At 43.5% G+C, this 27,679-nt stretch overlaps 1 protein-coding gene across 4 annotated transcripts; it reads left to right on the plus strand.

The window, feature by feature from the left end:
- Positions 1-557: 557 nt before the first annotated feature.
- zanl (zonadhesin, like) lies at positions 558-27,596 on the plus strand. 4 transcript variants are annotated; one of them, XM_071478099.1, is made up of 53 exons: positions 558-729; positions 1,218-1,243; positions 2,377-2,526; positions 2,690-2,955; positions 4,704-4,788; positions 4,887-5,039; positions 5,804-5,971; positions 6,071-6,168; positions 6,264-6,342; positions 6,440-7,369; positions 7,478-7,671; positions 7,804-7,945; positions 8,206-8,450; positions 8,694-8,842; positions 9,009-9,137; positions 9,744-9,882; positions 10,222-10,363; positions 11,460-11,656; positions 11,809-11,947; positions 12,036-12,152; positions 12,485-12,609; positions 12,986-13,131; positions 13,949-14,092; positions 14,425-14,532; positions 15,306-15,475; positions 16,088-16,290; positions 16,564-16,708; positions 16,827-17,074; positions 17,186-17,363; positions 17,537-17,645; positions 18,087-18,181; positions 18,350-18,526; positions 19,367-19,575; positions 19,658-19,802; positions 19,925-20,022; positions 20,179-20,325; positions 20,415-20,579; positions 20,706-20,833; positions 21,245-21,516; positions 21,593-21,801; positions 22,426-22,570; positions 22,719-22,966; positions 23,049-23,178; positions 23,272-23,473; positions 24,053-24,214; positions 24,357-24,487; positions 24,796-24,998; positions 25,099-25,234; positions 25,568-25,699; positions 25,839-25,932; positions 26,765-26,809; positions 27,137-27,180; positions 27,348-27,596. In XM_071478099.1, the coding sequence occupies exons 1-53, from the start codon at positions 659-661 to the stop codon at positions 27,401-27,403; spliced, it is 8,568 nt and encodes a 2,855-aa protein (XP_071334200.1). In that variant the 5' UTR covers positions 558-658; the 3' UTR covers positions 27,404-27,596. The 4 variants fall into 4 exon arrangements, with proteins under 4 accessions (XP_071334200.1, XP_071334201.1, XP_071334202.1 ...); XM_071478100.1 differs by having other exon boundaries at positions 2,380-2,526; XM_071478101.1 differs by lacking the exon at positions 26,765-26,809 and having other exon boundaries at positions 564-729.
- The last annotated feature ends 83 nt before the right edge of the window (positions 27,597-27,679 follow it).

Raw genomic sequence — 27,679 nt, forward strand, 5'->3', positions numbered from 1 at the left:
TATAAACTACGTCACTGCACTTTTCTCTTTGTGTCTATCATAATTATCACAACCCATAGATGTCACCTAAGATGAAGATTACCAGATCGCAGCTGAATGTGATGTGTATTGGTCTGTGGTACAGTATTAATAGTAGTTAGTAGTTAAGGCACTGTCCATTAGTGGCATGCTTAGTCAGAACCTCGTATTGTTTTTGCTCTAGGATAAATACTTGAACATAGGAAAGGCAATCTCTTTTCTCACACACATCAATATAAAGGACATTTTGAAAAGGCGCGTCCATGTGATCAAAGTTTTCTGTTTATTACGCAATGAGCTTCATAATGTCTTACAGTACAAATTCTCATTTGTAATATATAGTTTGATGGGCATCCCCACCCACCCTGTGAACTGCTAAGAGGTCAAAAAGCACATCTACACACATAGGCTCTGATACATACCTATAAACCACACCCAAAGAGAACACGCCCTGTCCATATCACTCAGAGTTACTCATTTACCCATTTTGCAACATCATGTAATTCAGCATCCACACCACCCACCCAACACATCCACCTTGGTTTCAACAGAGCACTCCCCTGACCCATCTTAGCCCTATATATAAAGACCTCTGCTCTGTCCCTTCTGTCTTCTTCTCCTGCTAACTTAACAGTTAGCCATGGATACATTACAGTGTCTAATTTTGCTCTTATGGATTTGTGGCTGCATGACAGAACAGGCACAGCACAGGTGAGTCACTCTCCAAAAATAATAACATATGATACAATGAATAATTAAATTAATACACAAGAAATTGAATTATACAACCTTTGTTACTGTCAGAATGTTCTGGGATCATAGGGTTGGGGGGAGACTCCTCACTAATGGCCTGCAGTTCCATTAACTTACTGTGGTTTTTACACTTGTATTACTTTTATCTAGGATTATCATTATGTAGAATAGAATGGAATAGAAATAGATTAAGATTAAGATTAAGATTAGAATTAGAATTAGAATTAGAATTAGAATGCTGTAAAATGGCTGCACTTAGTTCCTTCAACTGTAATTGCAGAGTAATAACCACAGCATGCATGGCAGTGGTTTAGTTAAATCTACACTTATATCTCATATCCTTTGTATATTTACATATTGATGTATTTTCTCATTACTTTTTAGGCATCTGTACTGCAAAGTACCTTACTTTAACTGGAATCTGTTCCTATGTTTGTCTTTTACAGCCTACAGAAAACACAAAGAGAAGATGGTAGGTTGTTTTAATGATTAATTGTTTGCATCTTTATGGCACATTCACACACTAAGATACAAATTCAATGGTAGACAAATATAAATTTAAACATACGCATAATTTGTATGGCATGATCACACAGAGCTGAGACAGTAGTACAACATATGATCAACTGCCTCGACCACATTGTCCTTGATCTATTTCTAATTTATTTCCTTACACCACCTTCGACACAACATTAATCAGAGACAGTGAAGGACAGTGGACTCTGTGGTAAAGATGGAACTATAACATTATCTTCCAGTGACACCAGATGTGATCTGAGGTAGAGATAGTGGATCAATAATATGTATATTATGTATGATGGAACTGTACTGTACTGTAAATAGCACCAACTTCATTGTGTCCCCTTCACTCCTGAAAACCAAACCTATACTAACCCATCCATCCGTTTTCAGAACCACTAATCCTCATCTGTGTGACAGGCAGAGTACACGCTGGAAAAATCCCTAGTCCAGCACAAGGCAAACACACACACAACCCCTGTGTTGCGTTTGTTTTGTGGTATTTGAAATCACAATGTTCCTGCTATGCAAGTTAATTTTGAGGCCAGTCTGTAGGAGGGCCCCGTTTCAAACACTAATCTTAATACCTTCATTACTTAAGCTTATATTGCTCTTATGGCATGTTTATTCCTTAATATATCTTGGAAGGGCTCCACACTTCATTCTTGCCCCAGGCTCCCTCTTGATTAGTGCAGCCATGCTTATATTCACACGTGAATTATTTAGTCTCCACTGCACATGTTCTGATGTTAGAGGCAGCACTACTAACAACTAAAGCGCCATGAATATCCACAGCTAACTGAACCCCGCTCTGTCTCTTCTGTCAAATCTAATCAGTTATCACCTTAAATAAATAACGACATTTTGGCTGTCAGCCAGTTGAATAATAAAAATAATGAAAATAATAAGGTTTATTTATATAGCACTTAACAAAAAAAAAAAACTTTAACAAACAAGAGCAAACAATATCTTTGCCAATGCTAAACTTAATCATGTATCTCAATATCCACAGACTGTTTTGGTGTTAAATGACGTTACATTGCTGCTCTTAACGGCTTCATATGTGTTGTGTTTGTGTTTCCCCAGCAGCAGTGCTAACCTCCTGTGACTTTAATCAGAACAGTGAACCATTCTGCAGGTTCACCCAGGACAGCACAGATGACAGCGACTGGACCCGACACAAAGGTCCAACCCCAACATCCGGCACCGGTCCTAGTGGAGACTACCCTGATGGAAGTCAGTCCTGAGTGCATGGTTTATTTCAAATATTTCATTTCTGTACAATTACCTCATTGGCAGGCTTATTTCAGGTTACACTGAAGACCTTCGGTGGAAACACTGAATTCTGACTGAAAATAACATAAAGACACAACCTCTGTCTTTCTAATTCTGTCTGCAGAGGGGTACTACATCTACCACGAGTGTGACAATGTGTCTAATGGTCAGAAAGCCCGTCTGCTGAGCCCTGCCCTTTCATCATCGGCCTCTCAGATCTGTGTCAAGTTTCGATACTACATGTATGGTCTTGATAATCAGAATGTGTTGAGGGTTCTGGCCAAGAGGCCCAGTGGAGAGGAAGAGGTCTGGAAGAAGACTGGAATCCAGAGTCCATCCTGGCTGGAGGGCTCCATCACCATGTCCAAACCCAGCAGCCAGAGCATCACTGTGAGTGTCAGCAAGTCATTGTAGCTGCTTTAACAATCAAAAACAGGGACTGATAACTTGGTCAATGATTTCAATTTTTCATTTTATGTGTTTATTCAGAATTCACTGTGTTAAATCTTAACAAAGGTCCTGCCATAAAGTCTTGACTTAGAATACCCAAGAGTCTTGCACTCTGACAACCACTTGAGGCTAAAACATTACGTTTCCTATTCACTTGTTCACTATTGTGCTGACATGAGGAGTATTTCCCCAAGTCTGCACTGCTGTGACAGAAACTGGACCAGAAATAAATAAAACAAATAAGCAATTATGCATTTTCATTTATTCTGAAACTGGTATAAAATTCAGATTGCTGTTGTCAAAATTAAATTACTGACATAAATTTATGAAATGTAAAATAAAAACATTTTCCTCTGTCATGCCAAACTAGCACACAATACACTTTTCATTACACATTTAATATAAATTCAGACCTGCTTTATAATCAAAAAACACATGGGCATCTACCTTTATACTTTATGAGACCTTGAAAAATCTCAGCTGAAAACGGCATAAATACTAATTGTACCTACAATTTTTCAATATCCACAGTAACATTAGTCTGAAATTAGTCTGGACATGTGACAAAGTTTAGAAAAAAATCCAGTGAACATCCCCATGTTACTACAGAACAGACATATTCATCAGTTTCTAGTCACTGTACACAAACATGCGCAGATTATGTTGTACTAACTCTTATCTCCTTTTACTCTCACAGTAAATATATTCAACAATGTTTTTATAGCAGCTATAAAACAATATAAGGATCAGGACAGTGTGGAAATGTTTAAAGTCGGAGATAAGCCTAAGGCCCGTGATAACACTTCTACTTCATCATCACTTTGATTAAGTCTGCCACAGTCAAACACACAGTCACACCCTGAGCAATAAAACTGGCCTGTTACATTTACATCCTGTTACTATTCATCAGTTAAGATTTTGATGGCACCTTTTCACATGCAGTAAATCTCACTGTCACATGTTAGAATACTTCAAACATATTATTATTACAACTGTATACTGTAACTACAATATAATATTTTTAATCATTTGAATCAGTGCAGTTTGCAGTTCACCCATATTTAAAAACAATCCTCCCTCTAGTGGAATGGACGGACTCTTGATTATGATAGTCAAGAGTCCACATCATCTTTTCCATGTCAGCCAAGCATACAAACCTTTTTGCAATATTATTATTTTTTTAATTGTGTGGACTTTCATGCAGGTTTCTGTAGAGCTAATTTGCTAGGCGGGGCTCAGTGAATTGAAGCTCCTCCTCTTCCTGCAGTTCCTGGGCAGCTGGAAACCAGAGCGGCTCAGTAGACTGTCTGTAACAAGAGGTGTAAACCTGAGCCTCTGGTCAGCATCTACACACAGGCCAGACCTGGACCAGGTTTACATCAAGTCTGTTTGAAAAAAAAGTCTCTAAACCTAGAGACATTGAGCTGAGTTAGCAACACTGAAGACTGCTAACACCCCCTGATAGAAACTCAAATTCAGTCACATCGCATTCAGCTGACCAATGGTGGAAATATGATCAGTCAGTCAGGGACAAATTCAGACTACAGGTTTGGCCCCACAGTTGTGGTCCAGCCAAAAACTTTAGTTTAGCTACAACTTAATCTAACCTGAGATAAACCCTCCAGTCAAACCACTGCAAAGCTGAACAGCAGCTTTAGGCTGTTGATGTTTTTTCTCTGTGTCCATAGATTGTGTTTGAGGCACAGAGAGGCCTGACTTCTTCCTGTGACTCAGCTCTGGACAACATTGTCATCACTGAAGGCGCATGTCCCGGTGAGTTTACACACACACACACACACACACACACACACACACACACACACACACACACACTCTATTGCTGTATCACTGACTGAATGTTTTCTCCACAGCTTGTGTTTCTGGCTGTGATTTTGACACTTTTGATGACCTGTGCGGGTGGACGACTCATAATGAGAACCCCGACATTTTTGGCTTTTCTCAGTGGGTTGGACCGACGGACACTGAAGGCACCGGACCTGATGATGACTTCTCCAAACCTGGATGTAAGTGGTTGTTGTTCTTCAAAAGCCTGTATGGAAATAGCTTTGTTCTGCCAAAATGGTACATTCATGTGTATGAGAATTCTGATGATTGAGGACACAAAATTAGCTCATAAAGATTAAAGTTAACATTGTTTGCATCCTGAACCTCTCCATTTTTATGCCTTAGTGTTCGTGAATTTGTGTCATAGAAGCTGCAAGATAAGCCCAGTTTTCCAGTTTTTTTCTCTTCGTCTTTTTTGATTCCCGTTGCATCTTTCCACTGACTTTGTATGTAGTAGTACCACATCTAATAATTGCATTGTGTTCAGCCTAAACACTCCTTCTTTTTAGCCTCTTACAGTTCTTTTCAATTGCTATTTTTTCAACACTTCATACAGTTAACAGTCACCAAGGAATAAAATGTGGATCTGTTTTCATTGCTTTCATAGAAAATGCCTAAAAACATTGTGTTTTTCAAATTTTTGAATAATTTTCACTCAAACTGAACCAACACTTATGTGTTAACTAAGTGGGACACTGAGGCCTATTTCAATTCCTTGATGACCCCTGTGAAAGACCAGTGAATACTAAAACAAAAAAAAAATCAAGTAATAGGTATTAAGAAAATACAACAGTTTAATGTTGTCATTTTGACCTTTTGTTGTTAAACATATGTACATTATTGTGGTCTAGAGAAAATCAGCAACATGATAAAGTCTTTTTTTATTTGTTTCATTTTAATCTTACCCAAAGAAAACTTTTTCATTTGATCATTCAATATTCAGTTGGTGCCTACATGTTGTTGGAGTCATTCGAAGCTATCCCTGGAGTCAGTTCTCAGATCAGGAGCCCTGTAATAACTCCCTCATCTGGATGTTTGGACCTCATCTTCCACTACTACCTGTATGGCACCAGCACCACAATGGAGCTCAGCGTCCACACCATGACCACAAGTAAAAGACTTCATTTATTGTAATGTGCACAGACAGACAGAAACAAAGACAGCATGAAAATATTTGTTTTTTGTGTGAATGTGTTTCTCTATTTAACAGGTGGAAGCCTTGGACCTGCTCTTTTCACTGTCAGGGGGAACCAGGGTCAAGGCTGGAAGCGTGCAGTGGCCCGCTACCTTGGAACTGCTGCTGTTCAGGTAAATACTAGGACTGTGTCTTTCTCTGTATAAATGTATGTGTATGTGTAACAAGATTACATCAACTTACTTAAATACATTTATGTGTATTTCAGTTTGTGATAGTGGGCACCTTTGGAGAAACTCCTAAGACAGATATTGCTGTTGATGCTGTTTGTGTAATGGCCTGCACAGGTGAGAAACTGACCAAGAGAAGTTATTGTCTTCACCATCACAGATACATGTTTGCTCTGACACTGACAGATGTTTTTTATTGATCTTTCACTCACAGCTCAGCCAACAACTCCTCTACCACCAGTAACAACTCCAAGACCAAGTACGCCTCAACCAACTACACCAAAACCAACAACTCCTCAACCAACTACACCAAAACCAACAACTCCACGACCAACTACACCAAAACCAACAACTCCTCAAACAACTACACCAAAACCAACAACTCCACGACCAACTACACCAAAACCAACAACTCCACGACCAACTACACCAAAACCAACAACTCCACGACCAACTACACCAAAACCAACAACTCCTCAACCAACTACACCAAAACCAACAACTCCACGACCAACTACACCAAAACCAACAACTCCTCGACCAACTACACCAAAACCAACAACTCCACGACCAACTACACCAAAACCAACAACTCCACGACCAACTACACCAAAACCAACAACTCCTCAACCAACTACACCAAAACCAACAACTCCACGACCAACTACACCAAAACCAACAACTCCAAAACCAACAACTCAAGGACCAACAACTCCAAAACCAACAACTCAAGGACCGACCACACCAAAACCAACAACTCCACGACCAACTACACCAAAACCAACAACTCCAAAACCAACAACTCAAGGTCCGACCACACCAAAACCAACAACTCCACGACCAACTACACCAAAACCAACAACACCACAACAAACTACGCCAAAACCAACAACACCAAAACCAACAACACCACGACCAACTACGCCAAAACCAACAACACCAAAACCAACAACACCACAACCAACTACACCAAAACCGACTACACCACAACCAACTACACCAAAACCAACAACTCCCAGACCAACAACTCCAGTACATACTACACCTAAACCAACAACTGCTGGACCAACTACACCTAAACCAACAACTCCCAAACCAACTACGCCTAGACCGACAACTCCCAAACCAACTACAAAGCCACCAAGTATGACATGTCCTTACCATAGGTTTCCAATAATAATTTCTTTCTATCTTTCTTTCTTGATTTTCCCTCTTTTTTATTTAACCCATTCATTTTCTTTTTGCTTCACAGACCCATGCCCCCCTGATGCAGAGTATATAGACTGTGGTCCGGCTTGTATCCCCACCTGTATGGAACCCTCCACCAACTGTTCCGGCTCCTGTATCAGTGGCTGCTTCTGCAAACCAGGGTATGTCTTCAAGGGACGGCGCTGTGTGCCACTGGAGAAATGTGGCTGTCTGGATGACCAGAATAACTATTATGAGGTAAGATATCCTAGTGAATATTGCCATGTGCAAAACTGTTCAGTAAGCAGTAAATAATGAGACGTACACTGTACTTCAATTGACATAAGGTTCACACTTCCAGTATTGATCCTTTGTTCAATTTTGTTTCAGCCTGGTGAAATTGTATTTGGAGATGGCTGCTCAAAGCTGTGTCGATGTGTAGGGAACTACACTTTGGAATGTGTTGATAACTCCTGTAACCCCACTGAAGAATGTCGCGAGGTTAATGGTGTTGCAGGCTGCTATCCTAAAGGTAACAACGCCGTATAATTTGTCAAGTGATGTGATACAGCAATCACAACACTTTGCAGAAGGGTTAGACTTTAACTTTGACTTTGCTATTCTTCTCAATTTTTTGGCCTGTAACTGTCAATTGTAACCAAAGTGGCTGCTCTTTAGAGAACAGAATTTCTTTAGGGTTTCATTAATCTTGAAATTACTAATCAGATGAGTAAAACCTGTTTTTGACGAAATAACTGCTAACACACAGTTTCTCGTTTGTCACCTCTTTAGGTACATCCACTTGCATAGCTTCCGGCGATCCCCACTACACCACCTTTGACAAACGCAAGTACAACTTCATGGGCAACTGCAGCTATCTGATGTCTGCACCCTGCAATGAAACATCTCTGCCGTACTTTGAGGTCCATGCTGACAATGAAAATCGCTATAACAGGCCCACCATCTCCTATGTGAAGGCCGTACATGTATATGTACAAATGCTGAAAATCTCCATTCTCAAAGGTGGCACTGTGCAGGTAAGAAAAGAGAGGAGGAACTGTAGAAATAACACAGTTAAACAGGGTGGTAGGGTGAAAACAACAGTGTGACAAAAATGATACTATTGTCATATCTGTTGTTGTTCAGAAACCACTTTCATACTGTTAAAAATGCACTTTCTCAGTTACACAATTGTAATGGAACTAGTGACTCATTTTTTGTCATTGCCTGTTACTCTGTAATTACTCATTATATTGTGCACACCTGCCTTCCCCATACAGGTGAATGGGACCAATGTAAATCTTCCAGTGACTCCAATCCCTAGTGTTTCTGTATTCAAGTCAGGAAAACACTACACTGTGTCCATGAACTTTGGTGTGACTGTTCGCTATGATGGAAACCACTTTATGGACATCAAAGTGATCAAGGAGTAAGTAAATCAGTGACTGATAATCAATGAAAATGCTAGTTGAAACAAGTCACAAACTCTTGGAGATTGTGTGACATTGTGAAAGGTAACAATGTGTAGCTCTAACTGAATTGTTGCTCTCACTTCCACAGATCATTAGCTTGATGTTTTTCTTTCATTCTTACAGCTATCAGAACAAGCTGTGTGGACTGTGTGGAGATTATGATGGAAATGCCAAAGATGATTTCCGAAAGCCAGATGGATCGTTGACCAACAACGTCAATGACTTTGGACACAGCTGGAACACTGATCCAGAGTGAGTATTGCAGATACAGTTATGTGTTCATATTTCAGCTCTTTGTAGATTTGGTCTTGTCCTCAAAGTTTTTTTATTTTTAGTCCATTTTAGTAGTTGACATTCTTGTCTTAGGTAAAAGAAAAACATAAGCTTAGTCTTAGTCGACAAAGACGTGATTATTTTAATCTTTTTTGTGATCAGCTGACAAAAATGTTCTCAAACTTCAGTAAACTACATTCAAATACCATTTCAACCCACAAAATTTTTGGCCAAATATTTAAATGAAAATAAGCCACAAACGGGTTAATGCACCTTTTCAGAAAACTGGTCTGTTGTTGTCAGTTGAAACAATACACCCAGATATGGAGGAGGATAAGACAATTAACTCTGGAAAGTTGCAACAACATTGATGAACTTCCTGTTGGATAACATAAACCCTGGTTATCCAGAATAAAGAAAATCTTACACAATGAAAAATAAGCCTGTAATTCTATAGCACAGTACTCGACTAGACAGTAAGTCTTTATAATAGATTGTACAATGTGTGTGTACTTGGTCAAATGCTAAGTATCACCTGATGAAGGCATAAAAGTCTAAACATCATAACTGTGTCTCTATTAACAGGTGTAATAAGAAACCCAACACCACCATCCCTGGGTGTGATGAAGAAGAGCAGGAACTGTATGAGAGCTCTGGATACTGTGGCATCCTGCTGGACAAAAACGGTCCTTTTGCCGTATGCCACCCCAGAGTCAACCCCAATGTAACTACACACGCACACACATGCACACACACACACACACACACACTCACATATACAGACACACACACACACACACTCACATATACAGACACACACACACACACACACATACAGACACACACTCACATATACAGACAAATGCAGTGCACATAAATATGAAACATCCCATTGTTTTAATGTTGTGAGAGTTTTAGCATGAACCCGAGCCACACACAATAAAAAAACAAGCAGTGTGAGATCATGAAAGCAGCTGTGCTCAGATAGCCATCTGTGAGCTAAAGCAAGCAACATAAGCATTGTAACTCTACATACTGTGTGTGTGTGTGTGTGTGTCTTCAGAGTTACTTCAGGGACTGTGTCTTTGACCTGTGTGAGCTGGACGGAACCAAGCCCGCTCTGTGTGAAGCCATTGAAGCCTACGTCAATGAATGCCAGGACCGTGGAGTCAACATCGGACCTTGGAGGAATGAAACGTTCTGCCGTGAGTGTTGGCTGAATGAATGTTGGAAGAAATGAGGATCAGTGTTAACTGGGGAGGGGGGGGGGGGCATTTTCTGTGATCCAATCTCAAGTTTCAGCTCTGAGTACGTCTGTTCACACTGACCTTGGAATTGTGATCGGATCTCACTTCCTGTCACATATGCAAATAAACAGACAATCAGACAGGTCCATCGTCAATGTGTGTGTGTGTGTGTGTGTGTGAGAGAGAGAGAGAGAGCGAGAGAGAGAGAGACAGCTCTACAATGAAATTAGATTTTACCCCTTTGAAATAGAAGCAAAATAGAAAATCAATATGTGGCAATTAGTATTGGTATTGGGACGGCTGCTGCAAATAAATCAATAAATGGTAAACACTGAGAATGGAGGGATGGAGGGAGGGAAAGATGAAAGAAGCTGCTTCCCAAGGGTCAGTAAAGTTTGTTATTTAATTAAAGGCCGAAAGACACAGAAACATCTTCAGGCTAAAAGAAGCTGCTATTGAGTCAGAAGCAAATTTAGTCTTTAGGACTGAAACTCTGCTTATTTTTATAATTATATTTAACATATCTATACATGTCTGATATATATAAAAATAAGCAGTGCATCAGTCCTAACTTTAGGACTCTTTTGTTTTTGATCTGAGAATAAGTCTCAAAAAATGTTGGCACTGAAAATGCCACAAAGGACTTCTGTCAGTCAGCCGCAGTTGTAAAAAGGAGAAGACATTGACACTTGAACTTGTAAAAGTCTACTTTGTTAGTGTCAAGTTAATATACACTGACAATGGGAGAAGTTTTTATTGCTGATGAAATGTGGAATATCTCGACCATCTGTCAGATTTACTCATGAAACCAAAATGTGTTTGACAGGTCAATATTTTACTTTCTTACATGTATTGATGAATGATTTAATTCAGTCAGTTTAGAAACAGTGAGTCATTTCATTCATGAAACATGATGTCATCATAGAAACCCTGCCCCCCTGAAGTTGTTGAGTCTCTCAGCAGCTTTGTCAAGATTCTAAGACAAAATAAGAAAACTAATAAGACCCTGTTAATGCAGCCTATCACTGACCTCAGCCTCTCATCCTCCCTCTAGCCCTGAACTGTCCCCCCAACAGCCACTATGAGCCATGTGCAGACCCCTGTCAGGAGACGTGTTCTGGGAAACCCCCTTCCTGTGGGGGCCCCTGCTCTGAAGGCTGTGTGTGTGATCCTGGCTATGTCCTGAGCGCGGGCAAGTGCGTCAAGAGGAGTTCATGTGGCTGCAAACACACCAACGGCCAGTATTATGAGGTACACAGGGATGTGTGTGTGTGTGTGTGTGTGTGTGCGTGCGTGCGTTCAGATGATGCCTTCTTTAAATATACCCACCATTTTACTGTGCTGAGTTGACCCTGTTTACATCAGTGACCCCCCTTAACCCAGTTGAAACGTGTGTGTCTCAGCCTGGAGAGGAGTTTTACGTGGAGGACTGCAAGCTGAAGTGTAGGTGTGATGCTCCCCTCATTACCTGCATGGCCTCTGAGTGCCCCCCGATGCATGAGTGCAAACTGCAGGACGGAGAGTTGGGCTGCTATCCCACCGGTAGGTTTAATGAATTTACAGCAGTAACTAAAGGCTGCGTTGGAGGCGGGGAGTCCTGTTGTTCAGCCTGTTGCTCCCTCTCTCTCAGGCTCTCAGGACTGCGTGGTCTCTGGAGATCCACATTACAACACCTTTGACAAGAAGTTCTACAGCTTCATGGGAACATGCACCTACACGCTGGCCAGAACCTGCAAGAACAACACAGGTAGGAACGGGTGATTCATACTTATTTATAGGAGGAAACACAGGTTTCTGATGTTTTCGACACACGTGGTTTTTGTACATGAGATAACATGACATATGATTTTCATTGAAATTATGTTTAAGAAATGTAATTACTATAAAGAACAGACACTGAACTGTGAATGCAAATGATCACTGTCAAACCACCTGTGAATTTAAGTTAATTAATCAGACCTTTGAAAGAGTTTGAGTTTCTCCCTCAGAGATCCGGTTTAGTCCACACTGAAAACCTGGTGGAGCCCTGAGGCTGATATGGATGTGTTAAAAAGGTGTGTTGTTGTTCTCTGTGTGCAGGTCCTTGGTTCTCAGTGGAGGGGAAGAATGAGGAGAGAGGAGTGTCAGGTGTGTCCTACCTCAGAAAGCTCTACGTCACTGTGAACGGAATCACTGTGACCATGATGAAGGCCAGGAGGACGCTGGTCAGTATGGATGTCATCTACACACACACACACACACACACACACATTCACACACCAGCTGTAGCATGGTCTCAATCTTAATCCTCTGGTTTAGTGAAATTACAATTTAAAGCCTGTCCCTTGTTCTCGTCACCTTTTTATTTGATCTCATTCTTTCATCTCTTTATTCTCTGTATAATCCCAGAAATCCTCCACACTCCTCCATATCCCCCTCTCTTCGACCTGTCAATCAAAAAGGTTTTCTCACTGCCAGCGCTTTGAGAGTCAGAGATGTAAATCCTGGGTTTTCATCTGTGTGTCATGCGTCACGATTTGAGAAGCTGACAGGAAACTGTAAACGTGTCTTCATGTCATCTTTCCCTCCTCCCTCTGGCAGGTCAATGGGGTGCGGGTGGCCCTCCCTCACTCCCCGTCTCCTCTCATGTCCATCAGTCTTGCCGGTCAGTACATCACCCTGCAGACGACCTTTGGCCTCCAGGTGCGTTGGGACGGAAACCATTACGCCCAGATCTCAGTTCCCAGGTTCGTATAAAGGTTTGTTCAAATTGAACAAAATCAGGTGGTCGCACCATGTCACAGGTTGACCTTCCTCTCCAGGTATTTTAATGACGTTTGTTCAATATGGCTGCTGTCTAAATAAGATGAAATGTATGGTTCTGGTGTTTCACGATCGCCTAGTATCTAAAGAAGCAGAAAAAAGTTCTAAAGAAGCAGAATAAATGTAGCTCACGCCGTTTACGGAAACTCTGAGTCCCAAACTCAGCCAGTGCTTCTCACACAACAAACACACAATCTGAAAACTCGTGATTCTGCTGAGAAACTGTCATGGGTTTTCACTGAAATGATGCAACTAAGTTTATTTACACCGGACATGAAGCTATTGATGAATTTGACTTTCACTTGACGTTGATCTGCAGCCCATGTTTCTGATCATACATCTTATATGTGTGTGAGAAGTGTGTGTCTTTGAACTGACCAAACACAACTTAAGACATGAGGATGGATGATGAGAAGGATGATACTTTTAATCGTAGCAGCCAGGATTTAATGGCCTGAGAGGTACATTTTGTGAACATTGCTTAAGACATCAGCTGCGCATCTGTGCAAGCTGCAGGCTAGAGGTCATACAGATGTTTAATAAATCCTCCCACTGTCCCTGATACTGTCGTTATATATAGTTTCTCCTATTGATGATGCTCTGACTAATAGTGTCAGCTGAAGAGATTTATACATTTTGTTTCTTTGTGTCTACATTTCCATTAAAGGGCCAAACACTATTTGGCCTTGTAAGCCTTCTTAAGACGTCCCTCTTCATCTCTTAATCCCTTCATCCATTCAGCTCCTACTATGACCAGATGTGTGGTCTCTGCGGTGACTACGATGGGAACCCAGACAATGACTACACCAAACCAGATGGCACTCTGGTAGGAAACGTCAATGACTTTGCGAACAGCTGGCAAACAGAAGAGGATGAGGATGATTCGTGAGTTTACACACATTCAGCGTTCTGCTGTAATCTGAGAGTTTATGGATTTCTTTAAAACTTCGTTGGATGTTCAGACATGTGACTTAAGCCACACATGACGGGGCTCTAACCTTAATGTGGGGATGACAAAAGGAATGTATGGTTGAAGCTGTGAGGGCAATGTGTGGGTTTAAACTTGTCTCCCTTTTGACTGCACAAAGAGAAAACAGCTGTGAACAAATGTTTAGTGCACTCAGAATGGAGACATAAATCATAAATCTAACGTCCTCAGGCATCTACCACTAACTGCTGGTGATAAAATGTGACCCTGGTGTGTCTGTATTGATCAGGTGTACCCCGGGCACCAAGCCGGACCCAGACTGTGACCCCAAACTTGAGGCTGAGGTGGTGAAACCAGACAAATGCGGCAAAATTAAAGACCCTGCTGGACCCTTCAGGTGAGTAATTATTGACCTGCTGTAAACCTGTTGGACGACAGAAACCACCTCCTGTCGAGATATGGGGTCAGTACAGGGTGTGATGCTGACTCCAGTCTGACTAAAGTGATGGTTTATCAGTTCAGGTTCGTACCTGCTTTACAACTGTACAGACAACAGGTGTTTTATTTTGAAAGATATAACTGTTGCACAGAAACCATAAACACGTGTCTATAAACCTTCTGTTACACAGATTATCTGACTCACTTATCAGGTGTCAGAATGTTCATGGAACATCACATGGACAGCCATGGACTCTGAACCCCACTAAAACACACACACACACACACACACACACACACACCAAAAAATCCTCATAACATAAACATTAAAGTATTTGTTGGGGACTATTATCAGTAGCATAGTAATGCACATATGATGCTTAAGTGAGTAAAGCAATTGTATCAAAATAAACCACAGTGTGTGTTCATGTGTTCATGTGTTCATTGTCTCAAACCCTCGATGAAAAGCTATAAATCTGGGTTCAGTGTCTTCTGTCTTTGGTGGGAGGGGCATCGTGTCCTCTTCAGTTTAAATAATGTTTAAATTACCACCTACAGTCTCTCTCTGGTTATTTATGACGTGCTCTCGTGTGCTTCAGGTACAAATGTAACGTAACCTTTACGAGGGCAGAGTTGGGGACTAATAAGAGCACGAACCAGTGAAATCAGCAGTCTGTTCATCTCCCCCACCATCTCCTCCCCTGACTGAGCGAGCGCTCCTCTCTGTTTCAGGGACTGTATCAAGGTGGTGGATCCCACTCCGTTCTTCCAGAGCTGTGTGTATGACATGTGTCAGTTCAATGGTCAGCAGCGAGTACTGTGTGACCAGCTCCAGGCCTACACTGATGCCTGTCAGACCAACGGAGCCAAAGTCCACCCCTGGAGGACTCCAGACTTCTGTCGTAAGTCTCCAGCAGCTCGATGACAAACTTTTCTTTCCAAAGAGAATCATTGGGTTCTGGTTGAGCCGCAGGACGTCCTGAGTGAAGGGTCCTCCACATGTAGAACAGACTCAGACAGTATTTAGAAGCATTTCTGATAAAGTGTTTACAGAAAAGTGCCCTTGAAACATCACCAGATCTTAAATGTAGAGAGGTGGTCTGATCTTAGACCCAGACTGGGAGCTGGTTCCACAGGAGAGGGGCCTGGTAGCTGAGGGATCTGATCCTGGACCCAGACTGGGTCCACAGTAGGAACCACAGTAGACCTGTTTAGAGAGCGAAGTGTTCTGTTAGGATCACAGGGAACTACCAGCTCTTTAAGATGCCATGTGTCCGACCTTTAACGTCTCTGTAGGTGAGGAGGAGGATTTTATAGGAGCTGATGAAGGTGACACAGGACACATGTGATCTCTTCTTCACCTGAGTGATTTAGCTTGACTTAATTGTTCTGCACCTCATTTTATCTAATCCTGTTTCTATCCTACTCTCCTACCTCCCTACCTTCCTACTCTCCTACCCTGCCTTTGCTCATCATCTACCCTCCCTCCTTCCCTCTCTCCCTCCCTCCCACAGCCCTGTCCTGTCCTCCCAACAGCTCCTACTCCCTGTGTGTGAGTTCGTGTCCGGAGACGTGCGTGGGTGTGGTCGGACCCCCTGGTTGCGAGGATGTGTGCGTCGAGGGTTGTGAGTGTGACCCAGGCTTCATCCTCAGCAATGACAAGTGTGTATCCTTGAAGGACTGTGGCTGCGTGGACACCAGTGGGACCTATCACCCTGTGAGTGGGAACAAGTCACTGAAACCACATGAAATGAAATCAGACCTCACGTTACCATGAAAACTACCAGAGCCAGAGGATAATAAAGATGATGAGCTGTCAGTCATCTGTCGTTCAGCTCAGATCATCTGCAGCTGTTTATCACCTTCACGCTCCTGTTGTCGTGTCTCAGTGTTTCAGCCTCTCTCAGCTAAAAACAATCATGTTTATTTGACTTCACACCCCCGAAAAACTGATCAGACCATGACGAGTCATTTTCACTGTGTCTGTCAGGTGGGTGACGACTGGTACCTGGAGGGGTGTGAGCAGGAGTGTGTGTGTCACAGTGGAGGTCTCATCCAGTGTCACAACACCAGCTGTAAACCAACCACAGAGAGCTGCCAGCTGCAAGATGGAGAATATAAATGTCGACCTCTGGGTATGTCACACACACACACACACACACACACGCAGCTGATATTGTGCTCTCAGTCCAGACCTGAAGAGAGAACAGTGTCAGCAGTTCAGACTCTTCAATTCTCACCTGTCCTGTTCAGGAAATGGTATCTGCTCCGTATCTGGTGATCCTCACTACACCACCTTCGACAAACACACCCACCATTACATGGGAGCCTGCTCCTACACCATGACCAAACCCTGCAATGTCTCCTCCGACTTGCCGTACTTCACCGTGGACACCCAGAACGAGCACAGAGGAAGTAATAAGAAGGTCTCCTACGTCAGAGCTGTGATGATCAATGTGAACGGTGTGAGTGTCATCCTCGGGAAGGGCCGGAAAGTCCAGGTAGGTCACCTGACGGGTGGGTCCATTCTGTCAGTCGTCTCAGTTTTCACAGCAGAACATCCTCTCCCCTTTCATTCTGTCCATCATCACAACAAATATTTATCTGTCCAGGTCAATGGGACAGTGGTCGTCCCACCTGTCACGTCTATCAGTGGAGTAAAGATCTATCTGAGTGGAAAGTTCGTTGTCCTGGAGACCTCCTTCGGCCTCAGGGTGCGTTTCGATGGTAACCACCACGCTGATGTCACGGTGCCGACCTCCTACAATGGCCAGCTCTGCGGCTTGTGCGGTAAGAACCAGTTAAAGTTATTAGATGTATCTGCAGACGTTTTCATTTCAACAGCGACTGATTTCTTCATAACAGCCACTTCCACTTGATTTGCCTCAGTGTAGTTCTCCAACCCAAAACCACCAAGTCCCTGTGTCACTCTGTAGTGAAGTCTCCATATCTGGTCATTTCAGGTAATTTCAATGGAAACCCAAAAGATGACAACTTGAAACCAGACAATACACCAGCTGCTAACACCAACGAACTGGGAGACAGCTGGCAGGTTCCTGACCCCCGGCCCGAGTGAGTGACAACTTCTTATACAAGACTAACTATCTGCATTAATTTAGATGAATGAACAGCACTAATATCATCCGTACAATATGTCACGTCCTACTCACCACTCACTCAATCTTCTCAACAGACACACTAGAATCTTTATTCAATAATTAATTCTCATTCCCTTGACTTAGTGAATGAAAACATTGTTTCTGTCAGACAAGAGAAACTGAACTGTAGCAATGTTGTGCTAAATTTTACCTTGTGGGCTGTTATTTAAAGAGACAACAGTTTACAATAAGCTCAGACACTGAGACTCTACAGTCTTTACAACTGGACAGTTCGGTGTCAAAGGTCACAACAACCCGTTATTACATTTTCAAAAGTGATTCAGCAGCTGTCCTTATAGATTTCAGTAAAATCAGCCACGAATCTGTTCTAATGAAACCTGCATGTCTTCTCAAGCTGCACTAACGGTGGAGGACAGGAAGACTGTGATGACGACGTGGAGGAGGACGCCGAGAAGCCCATCAGCTGTGGCATGATCACTGATCCCAACGGTATCAGATGCACACACACATGCTCTCACACACACACACACACATCTGAACTGTGCTGCTCAACCTTAAACTAAAACAAGAGAGAGCATATTCCATTATTATTATTATCATTACCCTGTTGAAAATGATCACTGAGTAAAATGAGTCTGATGTGTTGTTGACCCTCAGGTATCTTTAAGCCCTGCCACTCTGTGGTGCCCCCTGAGCCCTACTTTGAGAACTGTGTGTACGACATGTGTGCCACTGGGGGTCAGACCGTGGCTCTGTGCCAGGCCATAGAGAGCTACGCCGACATGTGTGCTGCTGCAGGAGTCCCCATCACATGGAGGAACAACACCTTCTGTCGTAAGTCTGTGTGTGTGTGTGTGTGTGTGTGTGTACAAGACCTTTAACAACGTGTCACCTCGATCAGGTTTATCAGTAATATACAGTTCTCATAGTTGTCAGATGTTTTTCCTGACAGACCAGAACGATCACAGAGGGTCTGGGGGTAGAGCACAGTGGGACGTCCCAGGTTGTGTGGATGCGACTGCTGATCTTTACCTGTAGAGAGTCACTGTGGTGGACTCCTTTATATTTTAACTACAGATCTTTTTGAAAAAAGTAGGAACTAAGTGATCCTTTTACAAATGAAAAGCTGAACTGATCAATTCAACACACCCAGAGGTTTCAAGTAACCCAACATCATGAAGGGAAAGAATGTGTTTCCAGTCCACAAGTTCTGTTAAGTGAACTGTAACATAATGATTTTAGTTTGACATGTCCTGTATTGTTATGTAGGGAAATACAGAGTTCATGTAAAACCAGGACAAGTCCTGACACCACAGGTGTAGTTTAAAGCTTCTGCAGTGGGTTTGTAAGTGATCATGTGACTTTGGGCTCAACCTTAAACTACAGCTAAGCTAATGACAGAGCAACAGCCTCAAGGACTTAAAGCCCAAAATATCACAATAAGACAAAGTGTCTCACTGCGTCATATGGAGAGCATTGGATTGTCTTGACTTCAAACTTTGTGATTATCTCACCTTTATTATTCTGGTGTCAGTTTTCATCCTGTTCAGTTGAGTGTGGGGACAGTATCTGTTCCTTTAGACCCAGAGTCAGAGTCAGAACTGTTCAAAGAGATTGATGAAAGCTATAATGATGTGTATTTAACAAAAACTACAAATGTCTTCCTCCATCCAGCTCTGAAGTGCCCCCCAGGTAGTCAATACACCCCATGTGGCCCCGCCTGTCCCCAGCCCAGCTGTCAGGATCCTGCAGGCCCTGGTGGCTCTTGCAACCAGCCCTGTGTGGAGGGATGCATCTGCAACCCCGGCCTTGTCCTCAGCGGAGACAAATGCGTCCCACTGAGCGAGTGTGGGTGCACTGATGAAGACGGACAGTACAGGCCGGTAGGTGTGCTCGGGAGCGATTTCCACCCCGTTGTGTGAACCTGCGTTGGACTTGACTTGTACTGTTGATGTGTGGGTGTAGGTCGGAGACAGCTGGTTCACAGAGATGGACTGCTCGGAGCGCTGCAAGTGCAACGGCAACCACAACATCACCTGCGAGCCCTGGCAGTGCAGCCCCGCACAGGAGTGTAAAGTAGTGGAAGGAGTACTGGACTGCCACTCCACAGGTAACTATTCAGCACACCTGAAGCCGTGTCAGTATTTTAATAATCAGGAACTTGAGTCTTATTTTTGTTTTCTTCATCATTTCCTTGTACCTTATATTATCATTCATTCACTTCCCCCTCAGGTAAAGGGGTGTGTCACGTGGCTGGAGATCCTCACTACTACACCTTTGACGGTGTGATGCACACATTCATGGGCACCTGCACTTACACTCTGGTGGAGGTACGGACCAATTTGATCGATGTGTCTTTTTCACCTCGATACATTTGTCATGTTTATGCCTGCTGCAGTGTGTCTGTTGTGAATCATTCTTAAACTTGGAGACACATAAAGAAATAAACCTATCTCTGTTCTGAACCCTTTTTCTGAATACTCTAGGTGTGTAACACCACCAAGGTAACTCCCTTTAAGATAGTGGCTAAAAATGAGGAGCGTGGTCAGCCAGAGGCCTCCTATGTTCGCTCTGTCAAAGTCTATCTGCCTCATGATACCATGGTTGAGCTGCAGAAGAGCCGCAGAGTTCTGGTAAGGAAGGTTTTTACAGGCCTAATGATTACCGGGTCATAAATACATAAAACAGTGAAGTGATCTGTGTTCTCTCTGTCTGGTCTCAGGTGAATGGACGGCGGGTGCGGACCCCAGTTTCCATCGACCTGGCTGGAGCCAAGGTGATAACCAGTGGGTCCTACAGTCTGCTGGACACAAACTTTGGCCTGCAGGTGAAGTTTGACGGAGTCCATCACCTGGAGATAACTGTTCCTGGAGAATACTTCAACAAGGTATGAAGCCGTCAGATCAGCCTCATCGTCTCAGTGTTAACGGCAGACAGTCGAACCCAAAAGGTTCCACCGTTCGGATCCTTCTAATTCTGTGCAAGCTTGTAACTCCACCTCCCTCCTCTCCAGCTGTGCGGCATGTGTGGGAACTACAACCACAACTCCTCCGATGACAACCTGATGCCCAACAAGAAACCAGCCAAGGATGTGATTGAACTGGGCAACAGCTGGAAATCAGAGGGAGACAGTGATCCTGGGTGAGTGGATTACAGTGATTATGTTATCTCAGAGTTGAGTTCCTTACATAGTACAGATTACATTTTCTAATCAGTGTGGTTTATTACAGATTCTATGAAAGATGTTTATGTTCTATTTATATTTGTGTGCAATATGAACGTTTCTGTTGTTTCTGCTGTTGGTTGTACTGCATTTGAACTACAGTGTTGTTTCGTGGATATTAGAGGAACAGTCCTGCTCATGATAATAACGACAAAAAAAAAGATGGAGGAAGTGGGTGTAAAAAAACAACCTGACCTTCCTGTGGTGCAGCGCCACTGTTTTCACGCACAGCAGATATTAGAGTAACATAATCAAAAATAACACCATAATGACATAATTAAATTACTCCACATGGTGGACGACACTGATCCAAACGTCCTCCTCTGCAGCTGTCAGCCGGACACCCGTCCAGACATCCACCCCAACTGCACAGCAGAAGAAGAGAAACAGTTCGAGGCTCAGTGTGCAGAGATCATCCTCTCCGACCGCTTCAAGCCCTGCCACTCCCTGGTGCCCCCCGAGGCTTTTCTGGGTAACTGTGTCTACGACATGTGCGAGTATGACGGCATGCAGGCGACGCTCTGTGACAACACGGAGGCGTACGCTCAGGCCTGCCAGAGCGCCGGAGTGACCATCAGCTGGAGGAACAACACCTTCTGTCGTAAGTCACAGTCGCCACAGTTCAAGTGAAAGAGTCTAGTTGGACCCTTTTCATTAATTCTCTGCCCTCCCTGCAGCCCTGCCCTGCCCTCCTAACAGCCACTTCTCAGACTGCACTGCCCCCTGCCCCCCTACCTGCTCCGACCTCTTCCCCATCGTCTGCCACCTCCCTCCCACCAGCTGTGTGGAGGGCTGCCAGTGTGACGCCGGTTTTGTGCTGAGTGACAGCAAGTGTGTTCCTCTGGACAAATGTGGCTGCGTGGACTCAGATGGAGAGTACCATGACGTGAGTGAAGCCTGATACTGCTGATACACATCCTGAAGAAACACACAGGCATTAAAACCTGACCTGTGCAGGTTTTGGTAGGGAAGAGGGAAGTCTGAAGTGTCCAAAACTCAGTCTGAGAGTTCACAAAATAGAAACAGGAAAAGGAAAAAAAAAAAGAAAAGATGGTGGTGTTTTTTCCAGGTTTCCAGGTTCCAGGTTCATAGTTTCCTAATAATTTCCTTGGCTTCTTTAAACTCATTCATTTATTGTTTGTGTGGTACCAAATTACACAGATCTTCCAGAAAGCCTCAGCGTCAAATTTTGTCTAATTTATGGGGGTTTTTTTCAGATTTTAAAAACCCTTTAAAGGAAACTAAGATTAAAAAGTAGACATTACTTCAAATTCACGTATAAAATAGACAAAATGAATGAAGGTCTGTCTGTTTAAGATAAAATATATATAACTACAGTGTATAATGCAGTGGTTTTAAATGTCACACATGCACTTATATTGATTTAATAACAACTTCCAGTGTTGACGCTCCTCACGATCAGGAGTCAGATATGATGTGTCCTCAGGGATGAGAGACACAGTTATACATCATTGTGTGCATATGTGTGCGTGTGTGTGTGTGTGTGTAGGTGGGAGACTCCTGGCTGACAGATAAATGTGATGACTCGTGTGTCTGTAACCTCGGTGGTACAATCACGTGTAAGGATCACAGCTGTAACCCCAACTCAGTGTGTGCCCTGGACAAAGATGGAGACCTCTACTGCAAACCCACCAGTGAGTCTCATTACAACATGTTGTTTACAGTTTAAATGATGAGGCCAGCGCTGCACGGAGAAGACGAGTCAATATCCTGCTGCAGGACATTTTTGCTTTGTCTGAATCTTCACCCACTTTAATTGTTCGATATCTTATCCTCCTCTAGAGTTTGACAAGTGCAGCATTTCTGGAGACCCTCACTACCGAACATTCGATGGTTTCACCCATCACTTCCAGGGCCCTTACACATACGTCCTGACTCAGGGCCACGACCTGCCGAGCTCCCTGTCTTCCCTGGTGGTGAGGGGGAAGAACATCAGACGTGGGGGGAACGGGAGGGTGTCATTCCTGGATCAGATGTACATTGATGTTTACGGTGTCAGTGTCCGCTTCCTGCAGAAGAAGGCCGTCCTGGTCAGTGGTTTGTCTGATGGAAGCTGTTTCTTCTGGTGTAAATGATCATATATATATAATAATCATGTTGTACCTCCTCCAGGTGAATGGGGAGCGTGTCGCACCTCCTCTCACTCCAGTTGATGGTCTGACCATCACGATGAACTCCAGGCAGGTCCAGCTCGCCACTGACTTCGGACTCACTGTTCGCTTTGATGGCAAGATGCGTGGAGGTAAAACCCCTGTCCTCTCTAACTGAGCCCTTCTCAGTTTTCTCTTTGTGAGTCCATTCATTTCCCTCCTCTGTCTCTCTCTCTGTGTATCAGAGATCATTCTGCCCAGCACCTACAAGAACTCTGTCAGAGGCTTATGTGGAAATTACGATGGCATCAGAGGAAATGAGTACATGAAGCCAGATGGGACGGTGGTCAGGGACCTAAACACGTTCGGAGAAAGCTGGAGGGTCAGTGATCGCCAGGCCGATGGACTGAAGAGCTACGACCTTCCTCACACAGTCCATGTCCATAGGTCAGACCACAGCTAGGGTCACTGCCTTAACTGTAAATACAGTCTCAATATATTTTGATATTGGTTCAAAGTGGTGCTTGATTAGAAATGTTCACAAGATTCATTCTTGATCGTGGAAACACTTGTAAAATATTCTAAACTCAAGGTTTACTTATTATTTTTCTCTGGACCTTTGGAAGCCTTCCCTCAGCCTTCTTCAAGCTGCGACCTCCAGAACTCTGGTTTTATCCCCATCAGATCATAACCTCTGCCTTTATTTATGATTTATTTTGACGACACCTGAGGGTTCATAAACGTTTCTTCTTGTTCAGTGAACTTTGAACTTAGAGTAATTTACCTCAGATTAGAGTCTATATGTTTTTATGAAATACAACTATTTGTGTTAAAGATGGTGATAGAACGACACAAGGTTCCACAGTGACAGTATCATCACTGTTCTCTCTCCGTGTAAAGAAGGTCCTAGGTTCTAGCAGGTTCTAGTTCTAGGTTTAACTTGGTTCCTTTGATGCTCTTATTGCGGGACTCTTGACAATCATCGTGGGGTCTGATAAAAATTAAATCCTTTCCATCTGTCTCCAGACGAGAGGTGGCGACTGATCCAGACTCAGGATTTGAGACCTCAGACTGCTCTCAGTCTCAGCTCAATGATTACAACAGCGTCGGTCAGTGTGGAGCAATGTCTGACTCCAAGGGGCCGTTTGCCACCTGCCACGCCACCCTGCCTCCCAAATCGTTCCAGGAGTGAGTAGTGACAGCACATGGAGTTACATTCTTTCTCATTTGTGCATTTTCAATATAACACGTTAACACCCCTCTTCCAAGTTGTCCCTGTATTTATCGTGTGTGTGTGTGTGTGTGTGTGTGTGTGTGTGTGTTCCCTCAGTGACTGCGTGTTTGACCTGTGTGCTGAGAGTGGCAGTGATGCGCTGCGTTGTGCCAGTTATGAAGCGTACGCTGCAGCCTGTCAGGAGGCTGGAGTCAAACTGGGACCCTGGAGGCAGCAGCTGGACTGTGGTGGGTTCAACATACACAGCATGTCACACACACTCACACACACACTCACACACACACTCATGTTAGGTGGAAGAACGACAGTGGAGAGTATAACCAGGATGTTAGAACCAGTTCATCACCTCTGTGAACACTTTTTTTTCTAACGTCTGTGTTGATACAGTTGAAGTTGTTGTGTGAATAATAATAATAACGTTGAGTGAAATAAATAAGATGTGCAGTGAACTGGTCAAAGTGACGCAGAGATCCAAGCTTGTTAAAATAACGAGCCAGCCGTTATCAGACCGTGTTGTGGTGTCTCTCTCCCCCAGCCCTCTCCTGTGCGGCCAACAGCACCTACTCCTCCTGTATGTCGCCTTGCCCCGCCTCCTGCGCCGACCTGGCGGCACCCTCCGAGTGTGACACCTCTTCCTGTGTGGAGGGGTGCCAGTGTGCCGGGGGCTTCGTCATGAGTGAGGGGGTCTGTGTGCCGTACACACAGTGTGGCTGCACCTTCCTCAACAGATACTACCCAGTAAGATACTGCCCTCATCCAGCAGTGACAGCAGTGACTGTGTGTGATGGCGTGATCTCATTTTATCCTCCCTCTCTCTCCTCCTCCCTCCATCCTGCAGCTGAAGGAGACGTTTGTGACTGAGGACTGCTCTCAGACCTGTGAATGCACAAGCACCGGCGCCGCGTGCCAACCCAAGACCTGCCAGGATGGTTACATCTGCACCATCTATGACTTCAAACGGGACTGTTACAGAGGTGTGTGTGTGCGTGTGTGTGTGAGCTGGATAGAGGCTGTGATAAAAGTCAACAGGACTAACGTGAGCTGTGAAGATTTGTGAACATCTGTGAGGAAATATTTCCTGACACGTTTACATAAAAATCAAATCATAAGTTGAGAAGCTGAGAGCAACATTCATTCAGTTTGTACTGAATCTGTGTGTAATTACCAGCACATGTGACCTGGACCGTGTTAGATGACAACACGTAGATCGTGTTAAAGCCTGGTAATCAGCCCACTGTGCCTCTTTAATGTAAAAAGATAAAGTTTGATGAAAGTGTCAAAATGCTGGCTGATGTTCTGTGTTGCAGCGAGTCCCTGCCTCAGTGACCCCTGTCAGAACGGAGGAACATGTGGAGAAATCAACAACAGCTCGTACACTTGTCAGTGTGCAGAGGGCTTCACGGGCGTAAACTGTGAGGAGGTGGTGGATGGAACACTGGGTACGTTCACTCTCCCACCCTGAACAGAGCAAGTAAATCAACTCAGGCTGAGTGACATCAGACTGAAGCTGAGGAGTCACTGTTGTTTGAACAAACCTCAAACTTTCATCCATTTGATCTTTTTTTATGTCTGTTACAGAAACCAAGTGGATTATCCTGATCGTGGTTCTGGTCTCAGTCACTGTCATCATCATCATCATCACTATTGTGTGTGTGTGCAGACAGAAAGCAAAGTGAGTCTCTGCAAGCGTGTGTGTGTGTGTGTGTGTGTGTGTGTGTGTGTGTGTCAGTCAACAGTACACACACACACATACACACACTTTTTGTTGCCATGTCTCAGCTTTAATTTGAGTTTACATCAGTACAGCACAGACCGACCTGTGAGACACTTTAACACGAGGAGGAAACAGGAGACAGAGGATCTGGATCTGGTCTGGATGAAAAATGATATGATCATATGGTTTAGGATCAAACAATAAAACACAAAGGTTTACAAATGAAACTGAGCCATGAAAAACAGGTGAAACCCAGATAATAATCCAAGACCAAAAACCGGAGACAGCACTGAGGAAGAAGAAAGAGATACAAACTGACAACGTAAGTAAAAGGACGGGGAATCGGTCCAGTCTTTGACCTCACGTTACACTCGTTTTAGGTGTTTTTGTTTGAAGTATAAATAAAATCCACCAAATGAAGGCAATAGAATCAGCAACTGAAGCATTGTGATTTGGACTGTTTAACATCTGAGTCAAGAAGCAGAGCCCTGTCAAGGTGAAGCAGATTAAAGGAAATAAGAGGAAATGGTCCTCACAGGCTGAGGCGGTCACGTGATCTTAGTCCACCTGTTCTGAAGACCAGACTAAAGACCAGACTAAAGACCGTACTAGGTCTGTCTGTATTGATGTAAACCAACTCAAATGAAAGCTTATATGTGTTTATATTATCATTATAATAATTGTTGTCATGTTTCCGGGATGGGGTGATGACGGGGTGATGATGTCACTGTGTGTCACCTGTCTCCTCTGCCTCGTGACCAGTTCAGAAAAAGTTTCATTTTCATTCCAGGTCACATGTTTATGTAATTCAGAGGCAGAAATCATCTCACAGTGGGTGAGATAAAATTATCGTCCATCTCCGTTGGGGGAACATCTGGGAACACTGGGAACACTGGGAGCACTGGGAATATCTGGGAACACTGGGAGCACTGGGAATATCTGGGAACACTGGGAATATCTTGGAGCACTGGGAGCACTGGGAATATCTGGGAACACTGGGAGCACTGGGAATATCTGGGAACACTGGGAATATCTGGGAGCACTGGGGAGGGAGGGTGTAATTCATTGACCGCCTCGACCAACTGTACCTGTGTCCTCTGCTCTCACCTGCAGGAACAATGTTCACCTGTAAGTGTCTCACCTGGTTTCTTTGTCTCCACAGGAAAAACAAGTGTGAGGAGAGAAAACTCGACATGAAACCAACAAGTAAGAATCATGACCATTGTTCAACCAGAAATAAAGACTGAGCCTTTATTTAGACTTAGCTGACAGACAGATGATCTACACAAACTGTGCCTCACAAAGGAAGAACACACACTTGGTCTCTTGTTGTGTCCCGATGGTAAAGATCTGTCCTCTGTCTCCTCCGCCAGGTCAGCCATATAAAAACATGGATGGGCAAAGGGACGACAGGATGACCACTATGTGACGACAAACTGTTCTGTGTTGAGTGTAAAAACCTGCTGTTCAGCTGCAGTCGTCTTTATGTGTTGTTCATACGTCCATGTGTTGTTGCTTAACTTAACTTAACCTGTTGAAACTGTAATGTTTAAATTCAGAGAAAAGTGTGTCCTTTTATTGTAACGTGTGTTGTGAATGAAATGTGAGTGAAAGAAAGAAAATGTGTGTTTGTCTTTGTTACACACCAACAACACAGTTACACAGCAGTTCTATTTCAGTCTGTTGGTCTGATCCAGCAGGTCTG

The sequence above is a fragment of the Trachinotus anak genome, unplaced genomic scaffold (assembly GCF_046630095.1).
Source record: "Trachinotus anak isolate AG129_WGS33_773 ecotype Australia unplaced genomic scaffold, CSIRO_AGI_Tana_v1 ptg000005l, whole genome shotgun sequence".
NCBI lineage: Eukaryota > Metazoa > Chordata > Actinopteri > Carangiformes > Carangidae > Trachinotus > Trachinotus anak.